Source organism: Tupaia chinensis, unplaced genomic scaffold (assembly GCF_000334495.1).
Source record: "Tupaia chinensis unplaced genomic scaffold, TupChi_1.0 Scaffold000235_1, whole genome shotgun sequence".
Classification (NCBI taxonomy): Eukaryota; Metazoa; Chordata; class Mammalia; order Scandentia; family Tupaiidae; genus Tupaia; species Tupaia belangeri.
Genome location: NW_006159713.1, coordinates 4,411,319 through 4,423,575, shown reverse-complemented (window position 1 = coordinate 4,423,575; position 12,257 = coordinate 4,411,319). Strand labels below are relative to the sequence as shown.

General features: G+C 54.0%; 1 protein-coding gene across 2 annotated transcripts in view; it reads right to left on the bottom strand.

Moving 5' to 3' along the window:
• Positions 1-731: 731 nt before the first annotated feature.
• The window catches only part of NLRC5 (NLR family CARD domain containing 5), a 108,278-nt gene continuing 96,752 nt past the window's right edge, over positions 732-12,257 (bottom strand). Inside the window, exons 40-50 of one of the 2 annotated variants that reach the window (XM_006148406.3) lie at positions 11,659-11,742; positions 8,108-8,191; positions 7,653-7,736; positions 7,286-7,369; positions 7,070-7,147; positions 6,333-6,416; positions 6,175-6,246; positions 5,525-5,608; positions 3,381-3,464; positions 2,956-3,039; positions 732-1,799 (exon numbers count right to left, since the gene is read on the bottom strand). In XM_006148406.3, the coding sequence (XP_006148468.1) occupies positions 1,688-1,799; positions 2,956-3,039; positions 3,381-3,464; positions 5,525-5,608; positions 6,175-6,246; positions 6,333-6,416; positions 7,070-7,147; positions 7,286-7,369; positions 7,653-7,736; positions 8,108-8,191; positions 11,659-11,742 (934 nt within the window). In that variant the 3' untranslated portion in view covers positions 732-1,687. The remainder of the gene's footprint in view (positions 1,800-2,955; positions 3,040-3,380; positions 3,465-5,524; positions 5,609-6,174; positions 6,247-6,332; positions 6,417-7,069; positions 7,148-7,285; positions 7,370-7,652; positions 7,737-8,107; positions 8,192-11,658; positions 11,743-12,257) is intronic. The other variant, XM_027771846.1, reaches the window with a different exon arrangement.

The window sequence follows — 12,257 nt, the reverse complement described above, 5'->3', positions numbered from 1 at the left end:
ATGCCACAATCCCTTTTCCTCTCAGGATCTTGGGCACGCACACACCCACCCACATAGTGTGATTTTCAAGCCACTGGGTTCAGGACTCGAACCATGGTCAGCCATGTGGGAGTCCAGCAACGTAACTGCTATGCCATCTGCTGGCCCCCATTCATTTATTTTTATGACAAGGTCTCGCCATGTCACTGTTCTGCTCAGCCTCCCAGCCGGAACTACAGGGACATACCACCACATCCGGCGTTTTTAGGCAGGGTCTGGCTATGTCACCCAGGCCAGCCTCCAGCCCAAGCCCTCCTGCCTCAGCTTCCCCATGTGACCGGGATTACACCACTGAACCTGGCCTTTAGATGGACCAGGGACTCGAACCTAGAACTCTCGTGTGTCCCAGCCTGTGGCGTACAGTGTTTGAGCAACACATGCCGCTGTAGCTCAGTCCTAATTTCAAATATTGACAATTAAGTTAGAAAAGAGTTTAAGCAGGATGTAAATGAGACAAAACCTGCTTCTAACATTCTGAGCTTCTGTAACACCCTCGTGTTGCAGGCGAAGCCTGGAGAGAGATAATAACTTACCCACGATCACATGACCCACTAGAGACAGGACTAGAACTCGAACCTTTGTCTTCTGACTCCCAGGCCAGTGCTCCTCTCAGCACTGCGCCCTGCTTACCAGTCCCCAGGGAGGGGCGGATTCCAACTCAGTGGCACAGTGGGAACCATCAGGCTAGAGGCTGGGGGGTTATCCATATTTATTGATCAAACTCAGGTTAGAGTGTGGCAGGGCCCCCCTGGGCCCCTCCTGGAGGGAACCAGAACACTGTCACAATTGGCACCCGGGGGACTCACCGGATCCCGCGGAGGTAATACCTGGACCCAGTGGCCTGGCTGACTATCTTGGCAGTGCCCCCACTACACCCTTAGACCTGGCTTTGTCCTTGCATGGGGCAGACTGGGCCTGCCCACTCCTAAGGGTTGCTGGACCTGAACCTGGGCCCAGAGTTCCCGGGAAGCTAGCATTTAAAGGGGAGGGAGTTTCCAGTTTACAAGTGGGGAAAATGAGGCTTGAGGCAGGAGGGGACTTTCTGGCTGAATGCCTACCCAAAATCCTGGCCCTTGGGCCTCTGGGCTAGTCAGTGCTTTGATTTTTCCTCTTCCCGGGTCAGGAAAAAAGACTTCCCTGGTTCAGCTGCTCTGAAAATGCAACATATAAATACATAGGTACAGTTTACAAAGTAATAAATTAGAGCTTGGGCCAACCTGAGGTTGTCCGGTTAGCCACATTCCATGTACAACATGGACGTTTGTCATGTGTCACACATGGACCGATCATGTGTCCTGCCAGTGTGGTGGTACGGCTCATGCCATGGATCACAAGTTCCATGTATGCCACATGTCCAGAGGTCAGGTTGCCATGTCTGATCTTCCATGTCGCCTTACATCATGACACCCTTATTGTGCCATGTCTTCAACTGGTCACACTTGTCACACATGATGCAGGGACTCTTGGCCACACCGGGCTTGTAGTTCCCTAAAATGTCCTCCTTGAGGACAGTAGCAGGACAATTGTGCCCCTTCCTTCCAGGCAGGGGGCAGGATTCTCCACGCAGCTCTTTTCCTGTGCCCTCTATCCTGGTGGGTGAAGCTGGCATCACTTGGCTGGATTCATTCCAAGGGTCTTGAGGCAGCCATCAAGTACCCTGAGGGTCCTGGGGCGGGGTGTCGAAGAAGGCGAAGTCCAGCCTGGGCTCCTGCCTTTGCAGACACTGGGCCATGTCGGAGGGGATGGAGTTGTTCCAGAGGCTGTGGGGAGATGGGCATGCAGATGGGAGCTGCTCACTCATCTTGTCTCTACCCCGTGCCCTGTCTACACACTGGAATCTCTACCCCGTGCCCTGTCCACACACTGGAATCTCTACCCCGTGCCCTGTCTACACACAGGAATCTCTACCCCGTGCCCTGTCCACACACTGAGGCCCTAGTGAGGAAGACCGTGCTGAGAGTTCCCAGCAGAGGCAGGTCTTAGACCCGCATGGCTGCCTTAGGGAGATGGTACCCCCAAACCCGCTTCCTGACTTCTTCCTGGGAACTAGTGATCCCAGCCAGGGATGCTCCCGGGCCTCATTAGTGCAAAAAAGGAAAAGGCTCCCCTTCTTCGGGACACTTTACTTCCACCTGTCTGAAATTGTCATAATATATTGATTTTGATAAAAATAAGACATTATGGGGCCAGCAGATGGCATAATGGTTACGTCACTGGACTTCCACATGGCCGACTGTGGTTCAAGTCCCAGACATGGTGGCTTAAAACTCAACGCTGGGTGTGTGTGCGTGCGTGTCCAAGATCCCAGGAGGAGAATGGAGAAGGGATCGTGGGTGGCCATCTCCCCTTGGGGGTGGTTTCTCATTCTCCCTTTCAATGTCTTTGTCTTTCTCTCTCTCTCTCCCCCAGTGGACACATATGCCCTTAGGCAAAAACCTCTTAAAAAACAAACACACAAAAAACAAACAAACGAACAAAACCCAAGATATTTGCTAGAAAGCAGTTGCGTCTAGAATGTGCACGGTGTCCCTTAGGTGTCCCTGTGCCGTGCACAACCTATACACCTGTATGTGGCTTCGATTTAAGTGATTGCTGTGTGCCAGACATCGGCTGTGCTCTGTCTGCTCAGTGACTCCTCACAGCTCTCTGGGGAAGAGACGATCGTTGTCCCACCTTACAGATGAAGACATGGATGCTCAGAGAAGTTGAGCTACTGAGTGCACAAATTTGTACCCTTGGCAAATGGCAGGGCTGGGATTTGATCGAGGTCTGCGTGCTGCCAAATTATTGCTGGAATGGTCCAAGCCCCTTTTATCATCTCTAACCCCAGCCCTGCCTCCTCCTACGAGGCACCACCCTCTTAGATTGTGGGATGGTGTGGCCTCCCACCACCCCTGCCCCTGCAAGCTCTGTTACCGGATGACTGGGGTGTGTGACCCCTGTGCCAACCCTTCTGCCAGGTGCCAGGCCCCACGAGCTGTGATCTGGTTCTTCTCCAGGCTTCCCAGTGGACAGCAGAAGAATGGAAGAGAGAGACATGGGAGTGAGACCACCCAAGGGGGCTTCCCTGTGTCCCTTCCCAGGCCAAGATGGGGTACACACTACCCCAGCACTGCCTTCTCAGAGAACCCAACAGACCACAGCAGGCAGCAGGAAGGCCGAAGGCTAGAGCTCAGGGTGAACCGAGCATGGCAGGGGCTTGGAGCTTGCCCAGTGTGCAACTCAGGGAGTACTCTCTGGAAGCCAAGGGACTGACCCAGTGGCTCCGGGGCTCTCCCCAGGATGTAGGCCCTCTCAGCCCTTCCCATCCCCTCCAGCTCCCCAGGAAGTGCCCCTCATACTCGAGTCTCTTCAGCTGGTGCATCCGTGGCAGGACCTGGGCCAGCTCAGCAGCCGCCTCGTCCCCGAGGAGATTCCAGGACAGCCTGCAGGAGAAGTGGGGGGTTCAAGCCCGGGGTGGAGGACATGGAGGGGTAGAGACAGGGCAGTGGGTGGGAGGGTGGAGGGCCTACAGGAGAAGCATGGCAAGAGGGGCCACCTGATGGGGTGCCCTCTCTCAAGATGTTTCAGGGCATAGGTGGCTCCTCTCCTCACATCACCACCCCTTCCTGAGCTTGTCCCTCTCAAGAACGGCTTGGGTGCTGCTTCTGGAGAGTTCCGGGCTTGGTCTGGAGTTTAGAACACGAGTGCGGAGACAATGTCGTGATCCAACATCCATCGTGTGGGTGCCGCCATTACGATTTTTGCCATGACCATGCACCTTCTTTCTTTTTTCTTTTTCTTTTTTTTTTTAAGAGAGATTTTTGCTATTGGGCATGTGCACTCACTGGGGAGATAGAGACAGAGAGACAGAAAGTGGGAAATCACCCCCAGGAGGGATGGCCACCCTGCAATCCCTTCTCCTCCATTCTCCTCTCGGGATCTTAGGCACGTACACATACATGCCCGGCGTGAGCTTTAAGCCACCAAGTCCGGGACTTGAACCCTGCTCGACTCCATGGGAGTCCAGCGATGTAACCATTACGCCATCTGCTAGTCCCCCCATGCACCTTCTTTATTATTGTGTTTTTATTCTTTAAATTGGCTTTCTGATGTAAAGAAATTAATCTTAAATTCCAGATTAAGATCTTAATGTAATAAATTAATTTGAAAAGGACACATGTATCACCACTACCCATGAGCCACCTGTGTCGAGGGCCCTATTACGGATGACAGTTAACAGGCTAAATACAGCACAAGCAATGGCACTGATGTCCAGCTGGAACCAGCGTCCCTCCTCAGGCGCGGCCTGCCCCAGGTGGTTAAAAGAGGAGACTCACTGGTGTTAGGTGTTAAAGACAAGTCAGCACTAATCTGAGGCTTTCTCTCTGGTCTCTTGAGAAGGGTCAAAACATTTATGAGGGGCCAGCAGGTGGATAGTGTTTAAGGTGCTGGACTCCCACAAGGCTGATTGCAGTTTGAGTCCCAGACTAGGCAGCGTGAAAATCACACCCGGTATGTGTACGTGTGTGCCCAAAATCCTGGGAGGAGAATGAAGAAGGGATTGTGGTGTGGCCAACCTCCTGGAGGGGGGGTGATTTCTCCCTTTCTCCCTCTCTCTTTCTCTGGCAAGCGCACACTCCCTTTAACAAAAGTCTCTGTCTAGGGACCAGCAGATGGCATAATGGTTATATCACTGGACTCCCACGTAGTCGATCACGATTCACTTCCTGGACCTGGCAGCTTAACTCACGCTGGGTGCATGTGCGTGCATTCCCAAATCCCGACAAGATAGTGGAGGAGAAGGGATTGTGGTGTGGCCAACCTCCTGGAGGGGGGGTGATTTCTCACTTTCTGTCTCTCTTTCTCTCTTTGTCTTTCCTGAGAGCATATGCGCTCCATAGCAAAAACCTCTCTTAAAAACAAAATCTCTGTCTTAAAAAAAAAAAAAAAAGCCTTTATGATGCAAGCCTAAAACCCACTTGTAATCCCTTTCATTCTATACAGAAGGAAACTGTCCTCTATGGAAGGAAATAGCCTTTTCTTCCATGCTGTGGTTAGGGCCCAGGGCTAGTCCCGTGAGGCAGTGCCTTGAGGCCCAAGGTCTGAGAAACTCGATGGTCAAGAGGATGCCGTGGTACCACCACAGGGGAGATCGGGGAGTGGGGTGCCCACTGGCTTCAGCTACTTTCAACACCAACAGCGGCTCATGAAGGAGTCCCTGTGAACCAGGCAGGTGGTCTGCCAGCTTCCTCCCAAAGGCAAGGACTGGGGCAGAGCGCCTTTGGAGACCCTCTGGCCCACCTCCCCTGCCACGCCACAGATGGGGGGCTGAATGGCTTTGCCCCGAATCACTGAGGCTCCCGTGTTAAAACTTCCTCCAGAGCAGCTCAAGGGTCTTTCCTGTTTATAGGAGGGAACTGGCCGTGAGGGAGGGATCAGCTCAGGCCACTCAGGCTGCCCCCAGGCACCTGCTCGTCCAGCCCAGGGCTTTGGGATCACTCACAAGATTTCTTCTAGGGCTGGGCAGAGCGCGAGGCTGGCGGCCAGGAGCTTGGCAGTCTGGTTGTCAATCTCACAGGAAGCCAGGCTGGGAGGGAGGAGATGGGGCTGAGGGGCCTGAGGGAGAACCCCTGGCCAGTCCCGCCCCCATAGAGGGCAGGAGGGAGCAGAGGGCTGCAGGGGGTCGGGTTGGGGTTGGGGGTGGTGTCAGGAGCCTCAACCATCCATGAGGCTTTTGTCACTTCAAAGGCCTTCCCAGGTGTCAGGCTCAGCCAGAAAGGGCTGCCTCCTCCCACCCCATGTGGTCCCCAGGCTGCCTCTCCCAACCTCACTGCTGTCCCCACCCCACTGTATGTTCCCAGGCTGCACCCCCGACTGCAGGTCCCCAGGCTGCACCCCTCACCACAGGTTCCCAGGCTCTCCCCACCCCACTCACTGTATATTCCCAGGTGCCCCCCACCAGAGGTCCCCAGGCTGCACCCCCCACCACAGGTCCCCAGGTGGCCCCTGCCACTGCAGGTCCCTAGGCTGCCACCCCAACACAGGTCCCCAGCTGCCCGTCCCCCAATGCAGGTCCCCAGGATGCCCTCCCCCTCCGACTGCAGGTCCCCAGGATGCCCCCCCCCACACACTGCAGGTCCCCAGGCTACTTACTCGATCTGTCTGAGCAGCGGGAGCCCCTTACAGAATTGAGGCACCCCTCCAGCCAGGCTGTTGGCTGCCAAGCTGCAGGGCAGGGGAGACACCTGTGAGGGGAGCTCCCAATCCCTCTCTGGCCTGTCCCCTGCTCAGGCTGGGTGGCCCCCACTCACCTGATCTCTTCCACACATGGGCATCCATCCAGGGCCTGGCCCAGGCTCTGCGCCCCCTCTGGGCCCAGACGACTGGACTGCAGGCTGGGGAAAGGGGGAGGGGAGAGTGGAGACTGGGGACCAGCTGTGTGGGCCCCAGAAAGACCCCCCACCACCACCACCCTCAGCCTTGTCTCTGGCTGCAGCACCAGACCTTAGACGTCTCTGGGCAGTGGCTGTCCCCAACTCCTCCCCCCCACACAAGACCTGGGTGGATGCCATGGGCCTGGCATTGGGGTCTGAGATCCCAAGTTCAAAGCCTGGCTTCTTAGCGTGTTTGTAACCTGTCCTGGCCTTCGTCCCCTCACTGGACTGTGGAGCACTAAAAATCCCCCGCCCTGTGGGACGGCTGCGAGGCTCACAGGAGGCCGTGTACTGGGGAGTGCTGGGGACATGCTGTTTGGCACGTCTCCCACACAGCCCTTTGCTGACATTTCCTCCATCACCCTGGGGACCAGATCAGGGAACTGAGGCTCAGAATGGGGATGGGCCTGGCCAAAGGCCTGCAAGGGCTGGCGGGCGAAGCCAGGACCAGGCTGGGTCTCCAGGCTCCAGAAGCCAGATCCAGACAGGAAGGAGCAGCCAGCCCCAGGCATGCCACAGGCAAGGCTGCTCTCTGGATGGGGGCCTTGACCCCTACTCCTCGAGGGGGTGCTCCTCCCACCAGCCTCGCCAGCTTCGCGGCAGGGGACACTCACTGCAGGACCCTCAGGTGCTGGGGCAGACCCCGAGCCAGCCCCAGGGCTGTGGGATCACCCAGGGCATTGCAGGCGAGGCTGAAAGAGGAGAGAAATCAGCGCTGAGCATGGCTGACATTCAGGACCCCCGGCCTGCACCATGCCTACCATGGACGAGGAGGGCCGGGTGGGCCTGCGGGGCACAGAGGGCAGAGGCCCGACTGGGCAGACACTCACATCAGCTCCTCCAGGTGCCTGCAAAGAGTGAGGGACTCGGCCAGCAGCACTCCTCCAGCTGGGCTGATGCCATTTGCTGAGAGGCTGCAGGAGGGAGGGGCCACCATTAGATCCTCTGGTGCCCCCTCCACCTCCCCGACATCTGCCCTGTCCCTAAGAGATGACTCCCCACTGCCACCTTCCCGACCTGATGGGGCAGAAGGCATTAAGAAGAGAAGGAGCTGGGGTGACTGGAGGATGCCCCCTAGCAGGGCATGGAGGTCACCCAGTCCCACTGCCAGGACACTGAGGTGGGGGCAGGCTGAGCACTAGGGGCCAGTGTCTCCCAGGACCACGGGGACCCCTCTCGGCAGAGCCGGCCACTCACTCTAGTTTCCGGAGCTCAGGCAGCCCCGGCAGGATGGCAGCCAAGTGTTGGGCACCGGCATCTCCGATCTGGTTGTGACTCAAGCTGGGGAGAGAAGAGCAGGAGAACCGGCACCATCAGCCTGCCCCACCCCCGCCCCATCTCATCTGGTCCACACCCTCCTCCCAGAGCAGAGAGGAGGCCGAAGTCAAGGGAGGAGCCGCAGCTCACCCGGGAGTGGAGAGACTCCCGTCAACTTGGGGTCTGTCTAGGACGCTCTCCCTGCTACCCCACCTAAGCCCCTCTTGCTGCAATCGGTATGCTTATACCCCATCTTTGGGTCTCCTGGGGTTCTGGGCCTCAGTTGTACAACATGGAACGGGGTGAAGCAAAGTGTGTAATCAAGAAGTCCCTTCCTTTTGTCATCTTTCCTTGTCAACGTTGTCCTGGGTCTGGGGGAAGGACAGGCAGCTCACCTCAGCTCCTCCAAGCTGGTGGCAGCTCTGAGAGCCTCTGAAAGGTGACAGCAACTCACATCATCAATTCTGCTCTCACTCAGTCTGGACGAGCGGGGAAGACCACGGAGCATTTGAAACTGAAACGTCTTTGCAGGTGCTGTGCTAAAACTCTCCAGTTTGCAAAGCCTTTACGCATCTAGAACTCACATGCCCGCCATAAAACCTCTGGGGGTAAAGGTGAGTGAGCGAGGTGGGAATGACTGTCCCAGTGTCCAGTAAGAAAACCAGGGCCCAGCAGTGAGCTGTGACTGGCCAGACTCACAGTGACACGCAACAAGGTGGGAAGAAACCCAGAACCCCTGGCCTGGGAGCAGTCCCTGCATTTTTGTGGCTTGCTTTGGCCTATGCGTCAGGGGTCTCCAGGCCAGCCCGGGGGAATGCCCACTGCACGTGGGTTTCCCAATTCAGGCGAGTCGATTCTGCAAGGCATATGGTGGCATTCTCATCTATGCACGCGACAGGCTTTGCTTTAAACTCTGCTGGTTGCCTTTTCTGTACCCTGACCTGGCCCTGCCTCTATGAATGGGGAGAAACAAAACGAGTCAGCAAACTGTCTTAGCCCCTTCTAAGTATTTATCTGAGAATTATTTGGTTTTACAAATTCAAGTTTAGAGAGCTGTCTTTTAGTATATTAATTTTGGGTGAAATGACTTGGTTCTTGTCACATACACACACACACACACACACACACACATATTATGATATAACCTCCAAAATTGTTTTTCCTTATTTTTTCTTAGATAAGTTAAAAAATATTTATTTAATTCGAGACCAGCAGATGGACCACAGATGAAATACTCTGTTCAGTTTTCTGTCTAGAGACTGTTTAAACAGGAATCTGTGCAGGATGGGGACGTGTCTTTTAGACTAGAGTTGTTTTTAGTGTTTCAAAGAATTTGGTGTCTCTAAAGTATGGAAGAAAGTAGAAGTTGCCAGTTACTAAGGAAATAACTGTAGACACATGGCCTTGGACATCTGTGGGTTTCTTCTGTCTGGAGTTTGTTCTCCTAATAATAACATCCTGGCGACCAGCTGATGGCGTGGTGGTTATATCGCTGGACTCCCAAGTAGTCGACTGTGGTTTTAGTCCTGGACTCGGTGGCTTAAAACTCAAGCCAGGGGGAACCAGCAGTTAGCGTAATGGCTATGTCGCTGGATTCCCACGTAATCGACCGCGGTTTGCGTCCCGGACCCGGTGCCTTAGAACTCGCGCCGGGCGCGTGTGCGTGCGTGCCCAAGATCCCGAGAGGAGGATGGAGGAGAAGGGATTGTGGCGTGACCATCCCCCCTGGGGGGTGATTTCTTGCTTTCTGTCTCTCTGTCTCTCTGTCTCTCTCTGTCTGTCTGTCGAGCGCACGCGCCCTATAGCGAAAACCTCTCTCAAAAAAAAATTATTTAATTTTTATTTATTCATTCATTTATATGGCATTCATTCATTTAATAACAGCTTACCTCCCAAATTTTCTAACCTCTACCTACTCAGATGACACGGCCAGAGACAGGGTGGAGACTTGGATAAAAACAAAGCCATGCTTTGTGTCATTGCATGGCTCTGTTTGTAGTCACAATATTTTATATTTTGAAAACTCACAGGATGAGAGAGTCTCATATTTGTTTATCGCAGTGGGCAGGGAGTGAAATCACAGGGGAGACTGACAAGGCCACCGATCTGAATCTAGACCCACATTACACCAAGTGCAGCCTGTAGCCCTGGAACTGATATTCCCTGGAAGCTAGTTAGAAATGCAGAATCTGGGGCCAGCAGGTGACGTGGTGGTTAAAGGCGCTGGTTGACCACAGTTCGAGTCCCGGACCTGGTGGCTTGCTTTCTCGCTTTCCCTGTCTCTATCTGTCAAATTGAAAAATAATAATAACAAATGGAATGAAATAAATAATTCTTATTTTAAAAAAAATGCAGAATCTGGAACCAGCAGGTGGTGTAATGGTGACGTCGCTAACTCCCATGTAGTTGACCATGATTTGAGTCCTGGACCCAGTGGCTAAAAAGTCACGCCAGGTGCGTGTGCGTGCGTGCCCAAGATCCTGAGAGGAGATTGGAGGAGAAGGGATTGTGGCATGGCCATTCCCCCTGGGAGGTGATTTCTTGCTTTCTCTTTCTCTGTCTCTGTCTTTCCAGTGAGCACAAGAGCCCTATAGCAAAAATCTCTCAAAAAAGGAAAAAAAAAAATACAGAATCTAGGCAATCCTGACCTTGGATTCAGAACTAGCATTTTTTTTTAATTGCCAAAGGACATAAGTATTCATCAGAGAGAGAGAGAGAACCCCCCCACACACACACACAGGGGCATGCAGCCCTTGTCCCCCCACTTCTCCATCATGTTGGGATTTGGGGCCACACATGCATGCCACCTGGTGTATTTTTCAAGCCACGGAGAGCTGCAATTCAAACTAGGATCAGCCAGGTGAGATCCAACATTCTGTGCTCAGCACTTAACCCCATGCTTTGAGGCCACCCCAGAGTTAGCATTTTAACAAGAACACAGGTGAATTGTGTGTACAGGAAGGGTTGTTCTGGGACTTGGGCCTATGCTCTTCAGGTCACTTTGTGGCCAGGAGGAAGGCAGTGGCATTAGGAGGCAAGAGCATCAGGCTGCACAACCTGGGAGGATACAGGATGGCGTGGGAGAGAGCCAAGAGGGTCCCACAGAGGCACCCTCTGTGCTTTCCTGGGAGTGTCCCAATACGCCTGAGGAGTGTGTGCTCCTACTCAGTCCACGGCGTCATGCATCACTCACCGGAGGCGCTGCAGGAGAGTCATGTGGCTTAGTTCGTCAGTGAGCGTGGCCAGTGTAGACTCACCCAGTGGAAGGTGACTGAGGCTGCAGGAGACAGAGCCAGGTGAGCTTGGTGTTGCTGGCATGGGGTCCCAGTACAGACCAAGGGCCCTGCCCAGTCCAGGGATTGAGGCCTGTGCTAGACATGTGCTTGGCAGTTCCAGGGACTTCCAAGATGGCCACTTCCACCCATGCAATGTACAAAGTCGTGCAGAAGGAAGTGCACTGCGAGACCCAAACCCCATTTCTCTGCGTGAACTACTGAGGTCATGCAGGGAGTGCTTCTATTTTCTGAATCAGGCTGGACCCAAACTAATGACCAGTAATGAAGCGATCACATATCAAGCTTCTATTGGGTTGTCGGGAAAGGCAGAATGATTTTTCTTATGCAAAAATGTGTCAAGACTTTTCCAACAACTCAATAGAATGGGCCAAACACTGGACTCAGAGCCATCTTGAAAGTGGGTTCATTATCACCCCCATTTCTCAGATGAGGAATACCGAGGCTCTGAGAGTTAGCGAACTTGTTCAAGGTCACACACAGAAAGTGGCAACAGCAGAGCATCAGGCTGCACAACCTGGGAGGATACAGGATGGCGTGGGAGAGAGCCAAGAGGGTCCCACAGAGGCACCCTCTGTGCTTTCCTGGGAGTGTCCCAATACGCCTGAGGAGTGTGTGCTCCTACTCAGTCCACGGCGTCATGCATCACTCACCGGAGGCGCTGCAGGAGAGTCATGTGGCTTAGTTCGTCAGTGAGCGTGGCCAGTGTAGACTCACCCAGTGGAAGGTGACTGAGGCTGCAGGAGACAGAGCCAGGTGAGCTTGGTGTTGCTGGCATGGGGTCCCAGTACAGACCAAGGGCCCTGCCCAGTCCAGGGATTGAGGCCTGTGCTAGACATGTGCTTGGCAGTTCCAGGGACTTCCAAGATGGCCACTTCCACCCATGCAATGTACAAAGTCGTGCAGAAGGAAGTGCACTGCGAGACCCAAACCCCATTTCTCTGCGTGAACTACTGAGGTCATGCAGGGAGTGCTTCTATTTTCTGAATCAGGCTGGACCCAAACTAATGACCAGTAATGAAGCGATCACATATCAAGCTTCTATTGGGTTGTCGGGAAAGGCAGAATGATTTTTCTTATGCAAAAATGTGTCAAGACTTTTCCAACAACTCAATAGAATGGGCCAAACACTGGACTCAGAGCCATCTTGAAAGTGGGTTCATTATCACCCCCATTTCTCAGATGAGGAATACCGAGGCTCTGAGAGTTAGCGAACTTGTTCAAGGTCACACACAGAAAGTGGCAACAGCAG